The 23299-nt window shown below is 44.0% G+C and overlaps 1 protein-coding gene across 3 annotated transcripts in view; it reads left to right on the top strand.

Annotated features, from left to right (window-relative positions):
* The window catches only part of SPPL3 (signal peptide peptidase like 3), a 138356-nt gene extending 115259 nt beyond the window's left edge, over positions 1–23097 (top strand). For 2 of the 3 annotated variants that reach the window (XM_034934655.3, XM_034934656.3), the window contains 8 exons: positions 1670–1789; positions 2513–2591; positions 3513–3625; positions 17218–17324; positions 17789–17952; positions 18722–18921; positions 19943–20052; positions 21255–23097. In XM_034934655.3, the coding sequence (XP_034790546.1) occupies positions 1670–1789; positions 2513–2591; positions 3513–3625; positions 17218–17324; positions 17789–17952; positions 18722–18921; positions 19943–20052; positions 21255–21326 (965 nt within the window). In that variant the 3' untranslated portion in view covers positions 21327–23097. The remainder of the gene's footprint in view (positions 1–1669; positions 1790–2512; positions 2592–3512; positions 3626–17217; positions 17325–17788; positions 17953–18721; positions 18922–19942; positions 20053–21254) is intronic. The other variant, XM_055096258.2, reaches the window with a different exon arrangement.
* Positions 23098–23299: the final 202 nt, after the last annotated feature.

Genomic DNA, 23299 nt, shown 5'->3' with positions numbered 1-23299 from the left:
CGAAGTGATCCTTGGGCCAAGCTGAATGGATTTGACTAGGGTCAGGACAGACTGCTTCCAAGATAATTTCTGTTTGTCATGACACATAGTTCACTTTTCCTAAATTGAATTGTCCTATTCCTAAGTGAATTACTTCACTCATCTACCTAGTCCCTGAGAAGCATTTTGTTTTATAGATTTAGTCAATCAAAAACCCTAAATAACTCTTTTGGGGACAGGCAAATTTAAATACCTAAGAGAAATTTTGTTGATCATTGTAACCCTTTGTGTCTTGCTATGTTTATCCTGGTTACATATTTTATTTGTACCCTTAATATAATGAAGAGACCTTTCCTTTTTTTTTTTTTTTTTGCCTTGGACTCCTGGGCTCAAGTGATCCTCCCACTTCAGCCTCCCAAGTAGCTGGAACTACAGGCTCAAGATAACATGCCTAATTTTTTTTTTTTTAATTTTCTGTAGAGATAGGGTCTCCTTAGTTTGCCCAGGCTGGTCTTGAACTCCTGGCCTCAAGTGATCCTCCTGCCTCAGCCTTTCAAAGTGCTGGGATTACAGGCATGAGCCACCACACCCAGCCTTTTTCTTCTATTATTTCATTATTATAGATCATATGAAGATTTCTTTGATTCCTTTTGTGCACTTTTATGACATCTCAATAGAGTTAATTTGGAAGTGAGACAAGATAAAACTGGTAATTTTTTTTTTTCATTCAGTGGTTATTAGAGTTTGCCATGTTTTCCTTCTCTACCAAAAATACTCTATTAATGGTTCTCAACCCTAGATGCAAAATACAGTTTTGTGAGGAGTTTTTAGCCGGGCGTAACCCCTGTGATTTCATTTAATTTGTCTGAGATTGGACCTGGGCTTTGTAATTTTTTTAAAGCTCTAATGGGAAGCCAAGAATTGAGAACCCTTGCGCTAAATCCTACTCTAGCCCAAGAGATTATTTTCCCGTATTCATCTCCTATTCTGGTACCTTAAAATGTTCCCATAAAATAAATTTTTTTTTTGTAAATATTAATAGATAGAAATGGGGGTCTCGCTGTGTTGCCCAGGCTGGTCTTGAACTCCTGGTCCCAAGCCATCCTTCCACTTCAGCCTCCCAAAGTCCTGGGATTACAGGCGTGAGCTACCACATCTGGCCAAATAAAATTTTTCTGATTTGCTGTTTTCAGCTATGACTTGTTGTCCTCCTTCTCCCCCATCAGCCAAGTCAGTTCTCAACTATTAGCAACAATGGGAAAGAGTGAAAATTAGTACCTTAAACCCACAGGTGATGAGAAGTCCTTTTAGTCAATGGGTTTAAACCACCTCTTTTACCAAACCTATATTCAAGACCACAAATTTACCCAAATGGACTAATCTGGGTTTTTACTACCTCTTAATGTTCTCAGTGGTGGTTTGGATCCTGTCATCCAGATGGTTAACACCAGGAGGTAGTAGTTCACTTCAACAAATATTCCTGAGTGTCTGCTGTAATGAAAGGCACCATGAAGAGAACAAGGAGCTCATAATCTCGTTGGGAAAGAAAGACTCATAGGGCCTGGATAATCCATGTCCTACATATAATCCGTAGAACTGTCTGCATTTTTGCAAGTTAATGTATATGAAGTGCATAGGCAGAGTGCCTGGTGCATAATAAGTTATTAACCTGTCTGTTTTTCTCTTTCAGGCATCCAAACAATTGACTCTACCCAGGCTCTGTTCCTTCCAATTGGAGCATCTGTTTCTCTTCTAGTAATGTTCTTCTTCTTTGACTCAGTTCAAGTAGTTTTTACAATATGTACAGCAGGTAAATATGAGTTTCTCTGTCTAGTCTTAACATACTAAAAGGAAAATTTTTCACCTTTATCATTGTTCAAAAATTAAGATTTATATACCGTGTCATGTAAGTTTTTCCTTATAAATCTTGGCTTCGCCTTCTCCGTCTCAATCACGCCACCCTTCCCCAACTCCTCCTTGAACCACTTGATCCACGTCATCTGTTGAGACCTGCCCACACAATCTGAAAGAAAGGCTGGAGACGTGAAAGTGCAGGAATTCTATGACACCAGAGCAGTATTGCTGTGCTTTGGCTGTGGCGCTTTTTCTAGATTACCAGAAGGTTGAGCTTGGCATAGAGGCCATTGTCAGCCTCTACCCACGTTCTTGCAGGTAGAAACATGGATAGCTAATCAAAGTGATTGGACTGTCAGCTCTTTGATGTGTTTTCAAGCTAAGTATTGATGGAAATGTAAAAAAAAAGTCGGCAAAATGCTACAAGACTTGTTAGGAGGTCATCCCCTGGCCTGCTGTTTATCTTTTAGAAAACTTACCTATGCTTTCCCCTACTTCAAATCAGGTACTTTTTTTTTAATAATGAAGAGATTTTTTATGCAGTATTAAAGGAAGACATTTTTCTTCTCTAGTCAATTAACCGTATCCACTTGTCTAGTGTTTGGCAGAATGAAGTTTCTATAAGTCATGCCATTTTTCTTATAATTGTTTAAAAAAATTATACCTTTTCTTTCTCTAGTTCTTGCAACAATAGCTTTTGCTTTTCTTCTCCTCCCGATGTGCCAGTATTTAACAAGACCCTGCTCACCTCAGAACAAGTAAGGACTTGGGACTTTCCTCTTAAATTATAAACTTGTATATATTTTTCTGTCATATTTGATAGCATTATTAGGATTCTCAATTTCTGGTATTGGCTGGAGCACAGAAATGCCAGAAGACCAGGAAGTGTGACACATTTGATCTTTAAAGCCAGAAGCTAGTACTTCCTTTTGTACCTTCTCATGTCAGAGGAAATACAAACAAAACTTAGGAAGTCTGAGTCATTGTAATGTGCTTCCTACTTAGATCATTGAAAGATGAGCAGTTTTCTTTTGAAACGGTGCTTTCATTCCTTTACTGTGAGTTGATGAAATATGAGAATAGTGGTTGAACTCAAACGTTCTTCTTTGCCTTTGGTCTTCGGTGGCCTAGATATGCTACCTACTTGCGTTTAATCCTAGTGTTCACACCTTAACTCTGAAAGTCATTGCTGCACAGAAACAAAATTCTGTGCTAATGGAGATGCTGAACGCACTTAGGAAACCAGTCACTGGTGGCAGCTGATGTTCGCAGGAATTAGTGATAACCAAAAGATTTACAATCTTCTAAATAGAGTGATACCATCTTTGGTAAATGAGTTGAATTGTTGGCATTTCTTCATTTTGTTTTCCTCATAAGAATAGAATTTCCTCCATACTTATTAGCTTTTCCAGAGGTCGATATTATCACTTCAAACTTCTAAATGCCCATGTTGATAATTGGTCCCAAAAAGACATTATCAGTTGGTGCAGAAGTATATTCCTGTGAGCTTTCCATAGGTTTCTCCAAAAAAGGATTGGGTATTTTGGATTTCCAGCTATCTTGGTATTATCTGCTTTTCTAATCCAGCCATCATGAACTCCGATCATGAAATACCAAAGGAGAATTTGGTTACTGAATAAAGTGTGCCCACTGTCCAATAAGTGTTGTGTGTTTTCCAGGATTTCCTTTGGTTGCTGTGGACGTTTCACTGCTGCTGAGTTGCTGTCATTCTCTCTGTCTGTCATGCTCGTCCTCATCTGGGTTCTCACTGGCCATTGGCTTCTCATGGATGGTGAGTGACTAATTTGTGACAAATTGTAATTTTACTTTATATAGAGTTTTATAGATACTTTAGGATATTCACAGAGCTGTTCAACCACCACTACAATAAACTTTTAGAGCATTTTCACACCCACCCCCGCCAAAACCAATGAGCGGTCATTCCCCTTACCCACCACCCCAGCCCCAGGTATCCACTAGTCTCTACTTTCTGTTTCTATGGATTTCTCCGTTCTGGACATTTTCCATAAATGGAATCATACATTATGTGGCCTTTTGTGTCTGACTTGTTTCACTTAGCATGTTTTCAAGGTTCATCTGTGTTGTAACCTGTATCAGCACTTCCTTTTTATGGCTGAATACTGTTCCATTGTATGGATACACTAATTTTATTTATTCGTTTACCGGTTGTTTCCACTTTTTAGGCTATTATGAATGATGCTTCTTTGAATATTAATGTACAAGTTTTTGTGCAGACTATGCTTTTTTATATAAATGGAAGCTTGGCACAATGGCTCATGCCTGTAATCCCAGCACATTGGGAGGCTGAGGCAGGAGGATCACTTGAGACCAAGAGTTCAAGACCAGTCTGGACAACATAGCAAGATCCCATTTCTACAAAAATAAAAATCATCTGGGCATGGTGCACCTGCAGTCCCAGCTACTTGGGAGGCTGAGGCGGGAGGATCCCTTGAGCCCAGGAGTTCAAGATTACAGAGAGCTATGATCATGCTACTGCACTCCAGCCTCAGCAACAGAGTGAGACCCTGTCTCTTTAAAAAGTAACAATAAGGGCTGGGCATTGTGGTTCATGCCTGTAATGGGAGGCTGAGGCAGGCGGATCACGAGGTCAGGAGATCAAGACCATCCTGGCTAAAATGGCTAAAATGGTGAGACCCCGTCTCTACTAAAAATACAAAAAATTAGCTGGGAGTGGTGGTAGGCGCCTGTAGTCCCAGCTACTCGGGAGGCTGAGGCAGGAGAACTCGGGAGGTGTGAACCCGGGAGGCAGAGCTTGCAGTGAGCCAAGATCGAGCCACTGCACTCCGGCCTGGGCAACAGAGCAAGACTCTGTCTCAAAAACAAAAACAAAAACAAAAACGTAACAATAAGGAGATGGGATTAGACTGTAATATAATGCATCATATTATGCTCTATATTATATATGTAGTATATGTAATATAACATGTTATATATAACCTGCATTATGTACGTGATATACATCATACACTTTTATGTAATGATATAAATACATGTCTATATCATTACATAAAAGTATATCATATCCTTTTTAATAACTCCAGAGTATTAAGGATAAATACCTAGACATGAAATTCCTAGAACAGAATTCTTGCATTAAAAAAAATCTATACCTATTATTATACTGCCTTGCAGATAGGCTATAGTAGTTTATACTTCAACCTGTAGCATATGAGAATTTCTCTTCATTGATGATAAGGATGAAGTAATAATGACAATAATACCTAGGATGAATTGAGTGCTTTTTATTGATTAGGCAGTCTGCTAGGTGCTTTACATGGATTATCTCTTTTAATCCTCAGAACAACTCTTTGAAGTAGGTACTGCTGTTTGTTCCCATTTTCAAAAGAGTAAACAAAGGTTCAGAGAACTAGCTCATCCCAGCCACAGACCCCTTATATAGAATTCATACTTACCACCAAAGCATCTTGGAGGCTGTTTCTGAAAATCACCCATAATTTTCCTGGTTTTTCCCTTAAAACCTTTTTTTGGGGGAGGGAGTTTCGCTTTTGTTGCCCAGGCTGGAGTGCAATGGTGTGATCTTGGCTCGCTGCAGCCTTCGTCTCCCGGCTTCCAACTATTCTCCTGCCTCAGCCTCCCAAGTAGCTGGGATTGTAGGCACACGCCACCATGCCCAGCTAATTTTTGTATTTTTTTTTTTTAATTTTTGTATTTTTTAGTAGAGACGGGGTTTCACCATGTTGGTCAGGCTAGTCGCGAACCCCTGACCTCAGGTGATCCACCCGCCTCAGCCTCCCAAAGTTCTGGGATTACAGGCGTGAGCCACCACGCCCAGCTTTTTTTTTTTTTTTTTTTTTTTTTTTTTTAAATAGAGACAGGGTGTCTTCATATTGCCCAGGCTGGTCTTGAACTCCTGGACCCAGGCGATCCTCCCACCTCGGCCTCCCAAAGTGCACAGGCACGAGCCACTGTGCCTGGCCTCCCCCAGCTTTTTTTGTTTTGTTTGGAGACAGGGCCTTACTCTGTTGCTCAGGCTGGAGTGCAGTGGCACGATCAGTGCTTACCCAACTCTTGAACTCAAGCAGTCCTCCCACCTCTGCCTCTCAAGTACACAGGCACAAGCCACCATACCCAGACAATTTTTTTTATTATTATTTTATAGAGATGGGTCTCACTATGTTACCCAGGCTGGTCTTGAACTCCTGGCCTCAAGCAGTCCTCCCAAAGTGCTGGGATGGGGCCAGTGCATTGGCTCCCAGCACTTTGAGAGGCCAGGATGGGAGGATTGCTTGAGGCCAGGAGTTCAAGACCAGCCTGGGCAACATAGTGAGACTGCATCTCTACAAAGCACTGGGATTACAAGCATGTACTGAGCCACAAGGCCTAGCCCCTTGAGATGTTTTTAAACTTTTCTTTTAAACCGTATCATTCTGTTTCCACTTCTTTTTTTTTTTTTTTTTTTTTTTTGAGATGGAGTCTCACTCTGTTGCCCAGGCTGGAGTGCAGTGGCACGATCTCAGCTCACTGCAACCTCCGCCTCCTAGGTTCAAGTGATTCTCCTGCCTCAGCCTCCTGAGTAACTGGGATTACAGGTGCCCACCACCACACCTTGCTAATTTTTTTTTTTTTTTTTTTGTATTTTTAGTAGAGACAAGGTTTCGCCACGTTGGCCAGGCTGGTCTTGAACTCCTGACCTCAGGTGATCCACCCGCCTCAGCCTCCCAAGGTGCTGGGATTACAGGCGTGAGCCCACCGCAGCTGGCCTTCACTTCCTTTATATGCAGTCCTTACATTTCCACAGTTCACTTTTGTAATCCCAAAAATTTTTATCTAACTGCTCTGCCCCACAAAGTAAAATTCTTTAAAAGGGGTTGTGAACTATCACCTTTTCCTTTCTTTTGGTGGTTCCAAAGAGAAGAAGGTTAAAATATAAAGACAGTCAATTTTATACTACTTGTAATTCCAAAGAATTTTTAAGGGAAGAATTTGAAAATCTGGGGTACAGGTATGGATTATTGCATCTATTCCTGTTACCTACTCCAAATAACCACAAAGCTACTCCAGACTTTGGAGACAGAGTTCTTTGGAACCAGTGCCAGGTCTGGGAGGCTCCTCTGCACTCCACCAGGCAGTGTTTCCCTGCAGCTCTGGGGCTGGCTCAGAGGTGATGGGGTTGATGTTCATCATTGTCTGAGCCCAGAGCCACCCAGAGTGATGCTTACTGTCACTGCCTCAAGTTTGGAGTAGCTAAGTTAGTCAAACAGTTTCTAAGTACTGATCTTATAGGCTATATATACTTTGTATGACTGATCTTAAGTTTGCTGCATAGTATTTGGTCCATTGTTTGGGGTTTTTATTTTTAATTTGTTTTAGAGAAAGGTTCTTGCTCTGTTGTCCAGGCTGCAATATGGTGACATGATCCTAACTCACTGTGACCTCAAGCTCCTGGGCTTAAGTAATTGTTTGGATTTTTTTTTTAGAAGACATTTGCATCAAATATATGAATTAACTCAAAACCAAGGATGTTCTGGTCAATTTGGATAGAATTTGACAAAAATGATTGTACACTATTTTTTTTCTGGATCCAGAATCAGAATCATCTTAATAAGAAAGAAATTTTAAACTTTAAGGAAAACAAAAAACTTGTCCTTCTGCATCTAGGAATTTTTTTTTCCTCGTAAGTGACTTTGACCAGTACAATGATTTGAATGTCTGTGTGTCAAGTTAGTTAGTAAAATGTCATAAGAAACTGAGTATTCTGTGGAAATAAACTAGCAAGTGGATTGCAAATTGTAAAGCATACAAATATAAGTTATACTTACAATTTTAAAATACATTTGTTAAAAAGACAAGATTATAGTGATGGAGAACAGCTCAGTGGTTGGCAGGGTTTGTGTGGAGGAGTAGGGTGACTATAAAGAAAAAACACAGGGGTTTTGGGGGGTGATGTGACCATTCTCTATGCTGAGCATGGTGGTGACTCTGTAAATGCATGTGGGAACTTTCATAGAACTGCTACATCTAAAGAGAAACTGTCAATTTTACTGTTCAGGCCGGGCGCGGTGGCTCATGCCTGTAATCCCAGCACTTTGGGAGGCTGAGGCAGGCACATCACCTGAGGTCAGGAGTTCGAGACCAGCCTGGCCAACATGGTGAAACCCCGTCTCTACTAAAAGTTCAAAAATTAGCCAGGTGTGGTGGTGTGCACCTGTAATCCCAGCTACTCAGAATGGTGAGACAAGAGAATCGCTTCAACCCAGGAGGTGGAGGTTGCAGTGAGCCGAGATCACACCACTGCACTCCAGCCTGGGCAACAGAGTAAGACTCCATCTCAAAAAAAAAAAAAAAAAAAAAATTTACTTTTCAGTCATTTTGGAAATAAAATGTTAAATATGTTTTTATTTTTTACAAATATGTAAATCTGTTTTCATAGTAGTTATTCAGTGCTTTTTTTGAGTGTCTACCATATACCAAGCTATTAAAACAGTTCCTTGAGTTTGCAGACCAAGTTACCCTCTAGACTATACAGACCTTTGATGACGCAGACAGGAAAGGCAAAGTCAAAATCACCCGTGCCCATCTGTGTAGTAATTCACCTTTGCTGATTCTGACAGGTTTGGTCATTTGTTTAGCATCTTGTATTCCCTTATAAAAACATGTGCTGTGATTGTTTGCTTTAGTACTAGAGAACCCACTATGCATATAAGCAGTCTGAAGTGCAATGGCTACCAGACCTGATTTCCCAAATCAAGTATTAATTAGTGCTTTCAGTAGCTTGTGATTTGTGTTACGATACTTCAGTGCTTCCGGAAGTTGATGACATTGCATTCAAAGTAATACAGCAAGTTGCTTGCCCAGCTTATGGTAAAAGGGTGGGTAAGTGCTGATTCTATAAGGACTAGTTATTATTAAGAGTGATAAAGTGACAGCTGTGTGCATTAGACTTTTCCGGAGAGTAGCATTTGTTGAATTCTGCAAACAATGATTTGTTAACTTAAAGTAGGGAAGAAGTGATGCATGTATAAACAGAGCATATAGGGAATTCTGAAAAACTTTAGTAAAACCTAATCTTTTAAAAATATGTGTTATACAATATTAAGGAATCTTGATCATGATAATTATTGGGGCACAGAGAATAAATTTTAGTCCAAATCAATCTCATAGCTTCTTTTATGAGTATACCCCTTAAATCTTACCTAGTCCAGTGGCTTCCTGATGAGGAAACAGGCAGATGTTTCTCCTGCTGTTACTTCTGAACAGAAACTATTTAGAAATTCCAGTTAGTTGGTTAGAATCTAAACCAGATTTTTTCAGTGCATGTAAGTTGGTTGTTTGGATGACTGTGAACCACATATTCCTAAGAGAGACTGTTTTATGATGGTGTCTTTAAATGACAGATTGAGAGGCCACCCCCATAATGATACACTTAAATCCACCTAAACAAATGTGGAATGAGACAATGAAAGCACCAGGTGCTACTGGTTTAAAGTAATGTAAAGCAGTAATCACCTAAGCAGGATGATTAGTTTCAATGCTAGCAGATGCAAAGCCCATATTATGACAAATGATATTTTAACTACCTTGAAGTCTCAGTCCCCAATGTGGTCTGAGTTTCTCAGTAATCCCACTGCTAACTTTTTGATGGCTCTCCTTTCTTGAACCTCTTTATTCACATGTCCAGACACACATGATACTATTTACATGTTTTGCTGAGGGTTTAAAGTGCTTACTAAGCCGCTGACCCAAAAAAGATGAGCTGTTTCTCAAAACAATAAGCAGTGTGGTCTTTCTACCCTTAGCTCTGTCCTATCTTAGCATTGCAGAGAACAGAAAAAATGCCTGTTTACTAGTAGTATGTTACCAAAAAAAAAAAAAAGTTCAGCATGGTGGAAGGTGACATTCTTTTCACAGCCATTGGAAACGTACACTTTAGAGCAAGTCGGGAGAATTTTCTTCATTGTACTTCTGCAGACAGGTCTGGAATGGGTTTATCAGACTCACTAAAGGAGGAATGGGGTGAGCACCTCTCTGTAAGACATACTAAAGGGTCTGTTTCACCATGCGAGTCCCTTCCTCTAGACTGTACAGTTGATAGAAAATTGGCCATAAAGAACAAACTTTTTTCCCCAGTGGCCGCTATCAGAAGTACATTTCCATCGGAAAATTCACTTCATAGTTGAAAAGTTTTGCTGAGTGTTCAGTGAGGCTCCCCGAAACCCTAATTAGAATTTTACCACATTTTTCTGTCATTATTGCAGTTTCCCAGTATTACTTATCCACGGATCTCTTCTTCCTGCCAGTTTGCACTGGTTGAAACGCCCTTGTGACCAAGGATGGAATTTTTTCCTCAAAGAGAGCCTTTGAGCTTTTCGTTTGTTTCTCAGACTAGTGTTTGACTTGTTTTCTGCTGTCACAGTAGTCTGGCTTTCTAGCCATGTTGTGTAATACACTGTAGTGTCTTGCTCTCTGCTGTGAATATTATCTTTCAGACTTCTCTGCAGAATCTGAAATCATCTTGTAAGCAGTGATATTTGGTGGCTGGGTTTTTTTTTAAATTAGTGTTTCTTAACTGAAGTCTGTTCTTTGAAGTTAATTTAGAGTGAAAACAGGATAATAAATTATTTTCAGGGCTACACTAAGAAGTGATTAACATTAAGAATGGACTTCAGGATTTTCCAGAACTGAAGTCTAGGGCTGTTTTATCTACTCTCAGTTTCATCTGGCAAATTAACCTTTCAAATTTGGGAAGACTTGAAAGAGTTGGACCTATGGGTGATGGTATGTTAGCTAAAAGCTGATGAATATTGAGTACACACCCCTAGTGATCAAGGATCATAGAACCTGGTTTACAGTCTATCCCCTGCCTAGTTCAGGGACTAACAGAATCTTGACAGATGTCTGATTCAGTCCCCTCGTTTTATAGCAATTGCTACTAACCTACGATTAGAACATGTTTAGGGCCAGAAATCTAACAATTGATATTTTGTTTTAAAATGCTACACTCAACCGGGCACGGTGGCTCACGCCTGTAATCCCAACTCTTTGGGAGGCGAAGGTGGGCAGATCAGTTGAGGTCAGGAGTTGGAGACCAGCCTGGCCAACATGGTGAAACCCCATCTCTACTAAAAATAAAAAAATTAACCAAGGCGTGCTGGCATGCACCTGTAGTCCCAGCTACTTGGGAGGCTGAGGCAGGAGAACCACTTGAACCTGGAAGGCAGGGGTTGCAGTGAGCTGAGATTGCACCACTGCACTCCAACCTGGGCAACAGAGTGAGACTCTGCCTCTAAATAAATAAATAAAATGCTACACTCTTGGTGCGCTGACTCCACACAGGGCATAGATATCTAGAGAGCCTGTATCACGAATGTGAGCACTGCTTAGAAACCTTACAGGTTATGTCATCCTCGTAGAGAACATTTGAGCTCGGTTTGGTGTCACTGTCTTTGTCCCTGACCCACTGGTTGTAGAAGACAATGTGATACAGAGATATCAGTGATAAATTGAAAATAACTCTAGCTAAATGGCTAAGATTAATCATTTACTTCCCCCAACACTTTTGGTTAATGTACATTTAACCAAAAGTTAAGTGTGTTGGTGAACCTATAAGAGAGAGTCTCAGGAGTGTCTAAAGCCGCAAGGGAAAGAGAGCACCTCCCTTCACTTTAGCCTTGAAAAGCCCTGAGGAGGAGGTAAGATTTTTTAAGGGCTACTTGAATGACAGAATGAAAGGCAGGCAAACTAGATTGAGAGCATGTTCTGGGAATACGACATTGCTTGTGGCAGTATTCGCTGGGTCAGAGTGGTATTTATTCCACATGCCTCTAAGAGCCTTCTCTGAGACAGTCAAAAGGATGCCTTCTGCCTCTTCATACACGGAACTTAGACTAGAGTGGGGAGGACCTAGATGGTCTAATTGGAAAGAGGGTGTTCAGCTTAACGCAGATGGAGAGAAGGGATAGGCTGAGGAATAGGAACCCGTTCAGACAGATGCCAAGGCAGAGCCAGCATGGTGCTCAGCTCCACTCTGTGGAGGCTGTGCCTCCTGAGTTTATGCAACTTTATAATTAGACTTGATTCGTCATAGAGAAGGGAACCTGGTGACCTTCAGGCAGGAAATTATGTGAACAGATGTTTGACAGTGGCAGTGAACAGTACATGGGAAAGAGTAAGAGGGAGGGAGGGAAAGGAGACACAGCAAAGTAGGAAGTGGGTGGAGGTGTGAGCAAGGTCTGCAGTAACAGTAAAGGATAACACCTCAGAATGGCTGCAGATTTCATGTGTATGATGAGAGGCTGTGATGTGTTGAAGATGAACCCAGACTTTCTTATTTGGAAGGTTAGGATAGAATGACACTGTCTGGAGTCATGGAAAACCCAGTCACTGAGCAGTCTGTTCCATGTTTAGTTTAGACGCAGGTGGAGGAGGATTAGCATGAGATGAATGACAAAGCAGCAGGTGGATGCTTAGACCTTGTGACCTTTCAAGGCTCCTGCACAGTTAGGATGAAGTGATTCTATGGCAAATTGAGTAGAAAAGTTCAGGAAGGGCCAGACGCGGCAGCCCATGCCTGTAATATCCCAGCACTTCGGGAGGCTGAGGCAGGTGGATCACCTGAAGTTAGTAGTTCAAGACCAGCCTGACCAATATGGTGAAACCCCATCTCTACTAAAAATGCAAAAATTAGTTGGGCATGGTGGCGGGCACCGGTAGTCACTTGAGAGTCACTTGAACCTGGGAGGCACAGGTTGCAGTGAGCCAAGCTTGTGCCACTGCACTCAGCCTGGGCGACAGAGCAAGACTCCATCTCCAAAAAGAAAAGGTCAGGAAGGGACAGGTCGTCTACATGTGTCACAGAGGCGAATAAACTTACCCCGAGGAGCCTGGCCTCTTGCTTCTCTGTTCAGTCTGTTTCCCTGCCCCGCTTTTGGTTACTGGTGAGCTGCATCATTCAGTCCTCTGACCCTCACTCCCCGCAGACTCCTGTCTCCCATCTGTCCATCCTAGGCCTTCTGTTACTTTCTTCGTGCCCTTGATGCCTTGCATTCCATGTATTCACCTGTAAGTCCATGAACAGATCACCCTAGCCAGTATCTATACACAAACCTGTGTCTCACCTGTGCTCTGGCCCGATGGGCTTCCCACCTGCTGCTGACCACTGTTGTTCCTCCAGCCAGATGAGCTGCTCCCTGGTAATGTCCTGGTTATTGACTCATGACACAACCAAATCTTTGTTTCCTAAAGATGATGATCATGGGAGGTCCTGTCCTTTCAAATATGCGTGTGAATTGATCAGAGCAGGGGCTCTGGGTACATCTCTCAGTGTCCTAAACATCATGTTTCAGTCATCCCTTTGCAGCTCTGAATGCTCTGAGCTTTGTCAAGCCTCACTGACTAATACATTTCATTAGGTTCATTTCAAATGACATGCATTTGTATACATTTTACCAGGTTGGTTGTATGAATTTATTTAAAAATTAAAGGAGACCTTAGTATAATAAACATCCTATATGATTATAAAGTCAGGAATTAGATCTTGACCACATCTCTCCAGAACTCACACTGCAGCTCACCCTGTAACTCAGTGAGCACTTGATAACAGTGATGATAGTGGAGATGAAGATATATATTTTGCTCTTCCTAGGTTGAATACTGTCTTTCCAACTCCTCTGAGTTGTAGGGATGAGGCAGCTTTTTCTCCTCTGTGTTTATATTAGCACCGTGCACACAGTAGGAACCCATGAAATAGTAATTTAGTTGATGTGTCCAGGGTCTGCCAAGCTGCTGTATTTATCCACTTTATTACATATATTGACAATTTACCACCAGTTCTATGAAAATGAAATATATCTGTTCATATGGCTTTTTACTTTCCTTAGAATAATTTGAAATTTGAAGTTAATAGAACACAGTTTTGCATTCATTCAGCAAGTATTTATTGAATGTCTACTCTGTCAAGTGCTAGGGATCCACAGAAAGAATCAGACATGGTTTCTGTTTCCCAGGAGCACGTGGTCAGCTAGCACAGGGAATAAACTTACCAGTATGTAAATATTCACACGGTCATAGAATGGACGAGTGAGTTGAGAGACATTCAGCGTTCTGTGGCACATCACATAGAAGAAGCAACTGGGCCGGGCGCGGTGGCTCATGCCTGTAATCCCAGCACTTTGGGAGGCCAGGGTGGGTGGATCACCTGAGGTCAGGAGTTTGAGACCAGCCTGACCAACATGGTGAAACCCTGTCTCTACTAAAAATGCAAAAATTAGCTGGGTGTGGTGATGGATGCCTGTAATCCCAGCTACTCGGGAGGCTGAGGCAGGAGAATCACTTGAACCCAGGAGGTGGAAGCTGCAGTAAGCTGAGATTGCACCATTGTACTGCAGCCTGGGCAACGAGCAAAACTCCGTCTCAAAAAAACAAACAAAAAAAAAGCAGCAGCAACTGACTGGTTGGATCAGGAAAGACTCTGAGAAAGGACTCCTGACCTGGCTCTTTCAGAATGAGGATGGATTTTCCAGATGAAGGAGCCGGGGGCAGGACCTTCTGGGTAGAGCGTGAAAAGAACACAGTATGTGTGGAGAGCGGGAAATTGTGTTGAACTGTCTAGAAAACAGAGCCACGGGAATGCGTGTTGAGGGCTTGGGCTGTACAGTGGAGAGTGCCCTCCCTGGCCAGGGAGTTGGACATTCATCCCACAAGACCCCATGAAGAGTTCCTCAACAGCTCTGTGTCCTCATCAAACCTGTGTTTGCAGAACAGTGGAGGAAGAGAGCTGAAGGAGGGGAGAGGCCCTGCACCTGCCAGGCCCTGGCCTAGACTACAAGGGTGAGCACTGAGCCATGCTCTCGGGGAACCTTCACTGGAGTTGAGGGCAGTGAGAATGTTTAAAAAGAAGAAGAAATTTTGTATATCAGATGTTGAGAAATGAAAAATAAGACAAGGGCAGGAAGTATAATCTTAAATATAATTGCAGGAAAGTCCACCTGTCATCGAGAAGCTAGTACTTGCGTGAAGAACTGTGAAAGACGAGGAGCGGAGCCAGTTGGGTTCTGCGAGGAGATTGTTCAGGCAGAGGGCACAGTAAATGCAGAGCACTGAAGCGGCGGCATGGCCGAAGCGGCGGCATGGGGGGCAGAGTGAGGAGGCTGCTGTGGCTAGCACAGGAAGTAGCAGGAGGTGACCTGAAGGGTCACCGTCACAGCAGGACCTTGTCAGCCAGTATGAAGGCTGTGGCTTTTACTCTGTAGGAAGTTGTTTAAGAGTTTTGAGCTAGGGGCCCCATAAAACCTGCCTTAGGGTTTAAGAAGCTGCTTCGATCTGCCCTGTGAAGAAGAGACTTGTTAGGGGTTAAGTTGCAGGCAGAGAGGCCAGGGAGGAGGTCATTGCAGCAATGCACGCCAGGAGAGGATGGCGGCTTAAGCCAGGCAGGGTGTAAAAGAGAGACAGGTCAAAAACGACATCACAGATTTCCGTCTGCACAATTGGAAGCAAAGAGTAAATGCTTGGAGACAGAAGACTGCACTGTTAAGAGCTGAGTTTGGACATGCTAGATTTAAGAGGCCAACTAGACAGCCAAGTATATATGTCTCTTAGGCCACAGGATGTATGAGTCTGGAGCTCCAAGAAGAGATTCAGGCTGGAAATTAAAATGTGTGAGTTGATGACATATAAGATAGTGTCAAGAGCCTTGAGATTGGACGAGATCACTGAGAGAGGAAAAGATCTGAGGAAAGGCCCGTGGAGTTCTGGGAATTGAGGAGGAGCTACAGAGAAGCCTGAAAAGGCCAGTGAGTGGGGAGGAACAGGAGAGCACATTGTCCTGAGAATCAAGGGAGAAGGAGGGAGCCATTAGCTGGGCGGGTTGCTGCCTAAAGGTTGGGTAAGAGGAGGACAGGTCGATTACTGTGTGTAGCTATGAGGGAATCCTTGGCAAGCCCCCAGGAGCAGTGTCAGTGGAGTAGCAGGGATGAAAGCCCTGCTGGAAGTGATCGAGCACTCAAATGATAACATCTAATTTATGGGAAATATACGGGATAGAGGAAAAGCCAACCACTGCAATAGAGAAGCACAGAAAAATCCAGATGACTCCAGTTTCAGCAAGTCATTAAAAAAAGGACTTTAGGCTGGGCATGGTGGCTCACACCTGTAATCCCAGCACTTTGGGAGAACAGGGTGAGAGGATTGCTTGAGATCAGCCTGGGCCACATAGCAAGACCTCATCTCTACAAAAAATACAAAAATTAGCCAGGTGTGGTGGCACATGCCGGTGGTCCCAGCTACTCAGGAGGCTGAGTATTGCTTGAGCCCAGGAGGCAGAGGCTGAAGTGAGCCAAGATCACATGACTGCACTCCAGCCTGGGCGACAGAGCAAGACCCTGTCTCAAAAAAAATAAAAGTGGTGGGGTGGACTATGCCAGATTGGAAACCAGCACAGACAAACCATCTGCAAAAGATGTTTTGGGATCTATAGAGAAATTTGATTAAATGAGGTGAAAATTCACCCAAGTGGAAACTGGGGGTTGTTGGCTTTGGTGGAGGGGGGGAACAGATTGTGTGATCTCATTAGATTAAAAAAAAAAAGTATGTAAAAAATTCTTGGCTGGGTGCAGTGGCTCATGCCTGTAATCCCAACACTTTGGGAGGCCAAGGCAGGTGGATCACCTGAGGTCAAGAATTCGAGACCAGCCTGGCCAACATGGTGAAACCCCATCTCTACTAAAAACACAAAAATTAGCTGGGCGTAGTGGTGGGTGCCTGTAATCCCAGCTACTCGGGAGGTTGAGGCAGGAGAATCATTTGAACTCAGGAGACAGAGGTTGCAGTGAGTCGAGATTGTGCCACTGCACTCCAGCCTGGGTGATACAGCGAGACTCCATCTCCAAAAAGAAAAACAAAATTCTAGGAAGATATTGAACAGTGGTAATCTCTGAAAAGTGGGAATGTAATTTTTTTATTTTGCTTTACTGTATTCTCTAGTTTTCTATAATGCAGTTAATGAATTGCTGGGATGATGCCTCCAGTGAATGAAAGGGGGTGCTATCTAGGGTGTGAGTTCACTTTAAAGCAGGGAGCAAGGACAACACATCCACAACATTGGAGGGAAGGCAGGAAAAGAGAGCTTGGAGGTCTTGGACTGGTTTCCTGGGTCTCCAACAGCCGAGCACTATGTCTAGGAGGAGGAAAGCAATCACCCCAAATTCCACAAGTCCAAACAGGCTGAAGAAGTGGGTGCTTTGCACCAGTTGCGTGTAAGTTTCTGAAGCTGGAGCTTAGGGCTGCCTGATTTTTGAGGGAATTGCAAACTCTGTGAAGGGGCATAGCTTGTGGAAAGAGGATGAGCCTGGAGTCCACACTGACTGCTGTACCCTGTCTCCTCCCCAGCACTGGCCATGGGCCTCTGTGTCGCCATGATCGCCTTTGTCCGCCTGCCGAGCCTCAAGGTCTCCTGCCTGCTTCTCTCAGGGCTTCTCATCTATGATGTCTTTTGGGTAAGCGTTTATGTCCTTGGAGCCCCTCCCCTTCTTTGTGTTGAAGTGAAGCATTCACGCCTGAAAACTATTAACTAGAAGTATCCAAAGTCGGGCTTGCCCGGCTGCTGATCACTCTCTCTCCAGTCCTTAACTGTATCATGGGTGTGCAGTCCGATCCTTTTGTTTGCTGAAAAGTTGTACAGTAGGTAGTGTGTGTGTATGACTCCTAGGATAGAAGAGGTAACAGGCTGACAAGATTCGCTGCAGTGGGGGCCACCGTGTCAGGGAGTAATCTCTGGGTGTGGAGAGTGCAGAAATTGGCAAGTACACAGGAAGAGCAAAGATTTTCTCAAATCATACAGTCAACGAAAGCATTGCAGTCACAGCATTCTGAGACTCTGCTCTTAAGAGCAAGGAGGGCTGATGCTGAAAGCAGGTTGCTTCCAACTCCCTCTGTTAAAGGCATCTCTCCAACTCGGCAGGTATTTTTCTCAGCCTACATCTTCAATAGCAACGTCATGGTGAAGGTGGCCACTCAGCCGGCTGACAATCCCCTTGACGTTCTATCCCGGAAGCTCCACCTGGGGCCCAATGTTGGGCGTGATGTTCCTCGCCTGTCTCTGCCTGGAAAACTGGTCTTCCCAAGGTAAGACCTCATGCTATGACAGGACCACACTGTCTTCCTGTGCCTATCTGTTCCCGGCCTTGATCAGTCTCTTATGTCATCAGCATTCTGATCCCAGCCTGGGGCCATTATCTCCATGCTGCAGAAGAGGAAATGAGGATGAGATTCTTGGCTTGCCAAGAAGGATCACTAAGTGATCCAGGCGGTGCCTTTTATTATTGATTAATGTCAGCAAACAGCCATGCCTTACTGCTGTTTCCACTGTTTAGAGTTGGCTGGAGTTAGGAGAATCTCGATCCTTTTAACTTGTAAGATATTTATAAAAATCAGTTCTAATGGTAGAATTATACAACTCCTGGTAATATAATCTTGGCAGAATGAATGTGCTGCTTTAATCTTCCACCTGTAATAGTAGCCAGGTGCTTATTTGAAGTCTCAACAGTGAATGTGTCACAAATGATGAATTGTTTGACATTTCTAGAGGAAGCAGCACTTATGCAAATCACTTCAGCAGTCACTTCCAAGGGGCTCTCCTGAAACACGGGGGGCCAGGTGGAGACCTCTAGTGCCAGTACTGTTGCAGCTTTTTCTCTCTACACTCTTAAAACTGATGTTCCATCAGAAGAGTTTTCTCTGTACACTCTTAAAACTAATGTTCCATCAGAAGAGATTTCCATCTACCATGCAGATAAGCTCTTTGACTCCTTAAAAAGCTAACAAACTTTGCACAAAAGGAATAGAAACTGGATTGTAGAGTGTGACGTCACTAACCTGTGAAACTGCATTCCAGCTCCACTGGCAGCCACTTCTCCATGTTGGGCATCGGAGACATCGTTATGCCTGGTCTCCTACTATGCTTTGTCCTTCGCTATGACAACTACAAAAAACAAGCCAGTGGGGACTCCTGTGGGGCCCCTGGACCTGCCAACATCTCCGGGCGCATGCAGAAGGTCTCCTACTTTCACTGCACCCTCATCGGATACTTTGTAGGTAAGAGAACCAGAGAGACTGCAGATGATCCTCGCTCTGGCTGTCCTCCAACCTTTGGAATTAAATCAGGTCTTCTAGCTACAGTTACTGGATGGAAGGAGAGCAGGAATTCTGGGTGCTGTAATAGACAGCCTGGCCCGTGAGATGCTAAGTGTTTTGTGTACTGGATAGGCCAGTTCCCTCTCCAGCTGTGTATCTGAAGAACGTTGTAGGAAAAGCATGTCAGTCCTCAAAGCCAAGGACACACAGCACACAGTGCAGTGGATTAGTCTGTGCTTAAATCTTCCTCTAGAGTTGAATGACTGTCGTATTTATTTCCTACTTTATTCAATAGATACTTACTTACATTCATTAGTTCTACATTTCTGCCACTCTGACCTAGGCCAAGTTTTGTAGCCAGCTCATGTGTAGGCAGACAGGAGATGATTGTGATGGGGCTGGGAAAAGCAGTAACCTGCCCGCACATGCAACTGCTCCCGCACAGTGACTGGAAAGGAGCTTTTGCACTCCGTACCTCCTCCTCAACCCCAGCACTGTCCTCGTCCCACAGCAGTTCATTCACATGGGTTCATTTCAGTCCACAAACTCAGAGGGGCAAGGCAAGTGGCATTATCCCCATTAGACAGATGAGCAAGCTGAGGCTCGGAGAGGTGGAAGGTCTGAACTACATTTATGTTAGCTATTGTGAGTAGCAGAGTTGGAACTTGAACCCAGGTCTTCTGCCTCCCAAGTCCAGCATCACAGGAGACAGAGGCACACTCGGAGCTGGAGGGAGGGTTTGAACCCAGGAACCTGAGCAAGGAGTGAGACTTGGGTCAGTCATGTGTCCTTGGAGTTGTAGGTGTTTTTTAAAGCTGTGCTGATCCACATTTCTTCAACCGCCCGAGCTGGGCATTTCACACCCCAACCATAGAATGGACGACGGCACATTAGATCTGTACAGTTGCAGGACTTTGCCCAGCAGCAGCCAGGTGACACGGGTTCCCTCTCGTGTCTCACAGATGCCTCTCTCTCCTCACAGGCCTGCTCACTGCTACTGTGGCGTCTCGCATTCACCGGGCCGCCCAGCCCGCCCTTCTCTATTTGGTGCCATTTACTTTATTGCCACTCCTCACGATGGCCTATTTAAAGGTGAGAGCAGCAGTTATAAACCTGTGAAAGCAATAACTTGGATTGGCCTGTGCCTCGGTTTGCACTCTCCTCGCTGGAGGTGATTCTGCTTAAGCCCCTGAGTGAGCTTGTGATCTCGACTGTGTGTGTGTGTGTGTGTGTGTGTGTGTGTGTGTGTGTGCGCGCGCGCGCGCGCTACCCTGGCGTTAGCAAACACTTCCAGATTCGTGCAGCCACTGACAGAAAATGCTGATGAGCTAGACCACTACACCACCTGGTCGAGGAATAACTAATTGAAAGCCCCAGAGCCCAGCTGAGGGTACTTCCTGCTTCTGTTCAAAGCAGTGCCCTCCTGCCACCTAACAGCTTAACACTACGTTGAAGTTTGGGAATAATTAAGATTGAATAGTGTTGAGGCAGCATATGATAAAACCAGAGTTCAAGAGCACATTATTTCCCAGATATCTATTCTCAGCCCCGTTTTACAGATGAGGAAGCAGATACAGAGGTCAACTTACTTGCCCAGCTCACTTGACTCACTACCTCTAGAGAGTTGATAAAAGCCCTTTCTTGCTCAGGGAGCCTAAAAGCACCCCTTCTAGGGAGTCCTCCTAAAAATAGTGGGTTATTTTTGAATGGGTAAGATTTAAATGCTCTTTGATTTCCCACAGAAGCAATCTGATCTCAGATCAAGCATCAGAAAGGGGGCAGGGCGCATGGTGGCTCACGCCTGTAACCCCAGCACCTTGGGAGGGCTGAGGCAGGCGGGTCAAGAGTTCAGGACCAGCCTGGCCAATATGGTGAAACCCTGTCTCTACTAAAAACACAAAAATGAACTGGGCATGGGGTGGTGAGTGCCTGTAATCCCAGCTACTCAGGAAGCTGAGGCAAGAGAATCGCTTGAACCCAGGAGTCGGAGGTTGCAGTGAGCTGAGATCTCGCCACTGCACTCACTCCAGCCTAGGTGACAGAGTGAGAACCCATCTCAAAAAAAAAAAGTATCAGAAAGGGGCCAAGCGCAGCAGCTCATGCCTGTAATCCTAGCACTTTGGAAGGTCGAGGCAGGAGAATTGCCCGAGCCCAGGAGTTTGAGACCAGCCTGGCCAATATATAGGAAGACTTCATATCTGGAAAAAAAATTTTTTTTTTTTTTTTTAAAGAATCAGACAGCTGTGTGTGCCTCATGTTTAAATCTGTAACTTAGAAAGTCCCTTGTTTCCCAGGGCGACCTCCGGCGGATGTGGTCTGAGCCTTTCCACTCCAAGTCCAGCAGCTCCCGATTCCTGGAAGTATGATGGATCACGTGGAAAGTGACCAGATGGCCGTCATAGTCCTTTTCTCTCAACTCATGGTTTGTTTCCTCTTAGAGCTGGCCTGGTACTCAGAAATGTACCTGTGTTTAAGGAACTGCCGTGTGACTGGATTTGGCATTTAAAGGGAGCTCGTTTGCAGGAGAGAGGTGCTGGAGCCCTGTTTGGTTCCTTCTCTTCCTGCGGATGTAGAGGTGGGGCCCCTTCCAAGAGGGACAGGCCTCTCCCCAGCGCGCCTTCCTCCCACGTTTTTATGGATCTGCACCAGACTGTTACCTTGTGGGGGAGATGGAGATTTGACTGTTTAAAAACTGAAAACAGCGAGGAGTCTTTCTAGAACTTTTGAACACTAAAAGGATGAAAAAAATTAGCAAACCGAAGTTTCTTCAATGACCCCTCGAGAACTTTGGGACCAGTTTCCTATGGGGGACTCAGTTTCAGAGAACTGAGACAGAAGCTCTTCTGTCGTTATATTCTTCTTTCCTTTTTTTGGATTTATTAAATATTTTCTGTGGTGTGAAGTGACTTATTAAATCCACAGACATTGAGTGACTTCTTACAACATCCACATAAGAATTTGTTGTAATGAGTTCATGTCCACCCAGATGTTGTGTTGGCAGTGAACAAGGGCACGGTTTTTATACATACGTACATATATATATATAAACACACACATAGATATATATGAATAAACAAAAATGAAATCCTGCTAAGATCACGCTGTGTAGCTGACAGGGGCTTGCTGTCGTTTTGAGCATGTCGAGCAGTTTACTGTGGCTTCCTTGTATATGGATAAGCTGCTGTCCTTCCCCTTCACGACTGACCCCGCAGTTACAAACCAGTATATAGCATTTGTGCTGATTGATGATAGACTCATGGACTTCAGGAGCCCTTACTTGGTTTTGATCAGTGTAGCAAATTAGGGATGAAGAGTTCAAACCTTTTGGCCCTTTCTTTCTTTTCTAGGCTTCTCCCTCGCAGGGTGTTCCGTAGTTTCTTCTCGAGCCAATGCATGTATTATAGCAGCAGGTGTCTTTGTGCTTTCTCATCATAGTAATGTACTACTTGTAAATACATTTTTCTATTTTCTATTTTTTTGTATTTTTTTTGACGTTTTGTTTCATTGGTGTGCTGTATATTTTCCATGCCCTCACTCCTTTAAGAAAAAAAAAAAGGAAAAAAGCAACACAATCCTGTCCTTGCTGTTGTGATTATAGTCTTGGTTTACCTGTGGTGACAACCGGGTGTTGGGGACACATGTCAAATGCCCCTCTGAGATGGGCCCTAAATTCCAGTAACTGGGGAAAGAACCAGCTGCTCTGTCCTGAGAGCCTGGCCCTGTGCTGTGGTCTCTGCTGCAAGCCCAGATTTCTGGGAGTAACTAGTGTTAGGTCTGCTGACCTTTACCTAAGCAGCCCCTGCCTGGTAAGAAGGTGCCCATTGTTCAGAGGCAAAGAGAAGCCTGCGGTTGGCATGAGGATGCCTGACAACAAAGGCTGGAGAAGGGCCCTGAGTTCCAGCCTCTCCCCAAGGGTCCCCGCCCCAGTGGCTGCCTCTGTCTTGACCTGTGTAATGAACTAGTGTGCTGTGTCACTGCGGCTTGAAGTCACTGTGGATCGAGCTCACAGGGGGCACCCATCCTGTTGCCAACAGAGTCTGAAGCAGTCAGGGTGTTGGATTCCTCTGTTGTTGTCATCAATTCCTGCTGAGGGGTTTCTAGGGTTTTGTTTTTAATAAATGACTCCTTTGTAGCCTTTGTCATATAATCTTCACTTTGGTTGTTGGTACCAAACAGAGCTCCCAGCCATCTCCTCCCTGTTCTGGAAGACTGATGGGAAGACTCTGTCTGTCCCCAGACCTGGTCACCTGCAGCTCTGGCCCAGTCATAGATACATCAAAGAACTGAAGCTTCTGCTGTCCACAGAACTCAAAACTGCCTCTGCATTGGGTGAAGACTA

This window comes from Pan paniscus, chromosome 10, assembly GCF_029289425.2.
Source record: "Pan paniscus chromosome 10, NHGRI_mPanPan1-v2.0_pri, whole genome shotgun sequence".
NCBI classification, from domain to species: Eukaryota; Metazoa; Chordata; class Mammalia; order Primates; family Hominidae; genus Pan; species Pan paniscus.
The sequence above is the reverse complement of the archived record's forward strand: the minus strand, read 5'-3'. Positions and strand labels throughout refer to the sequence as shown.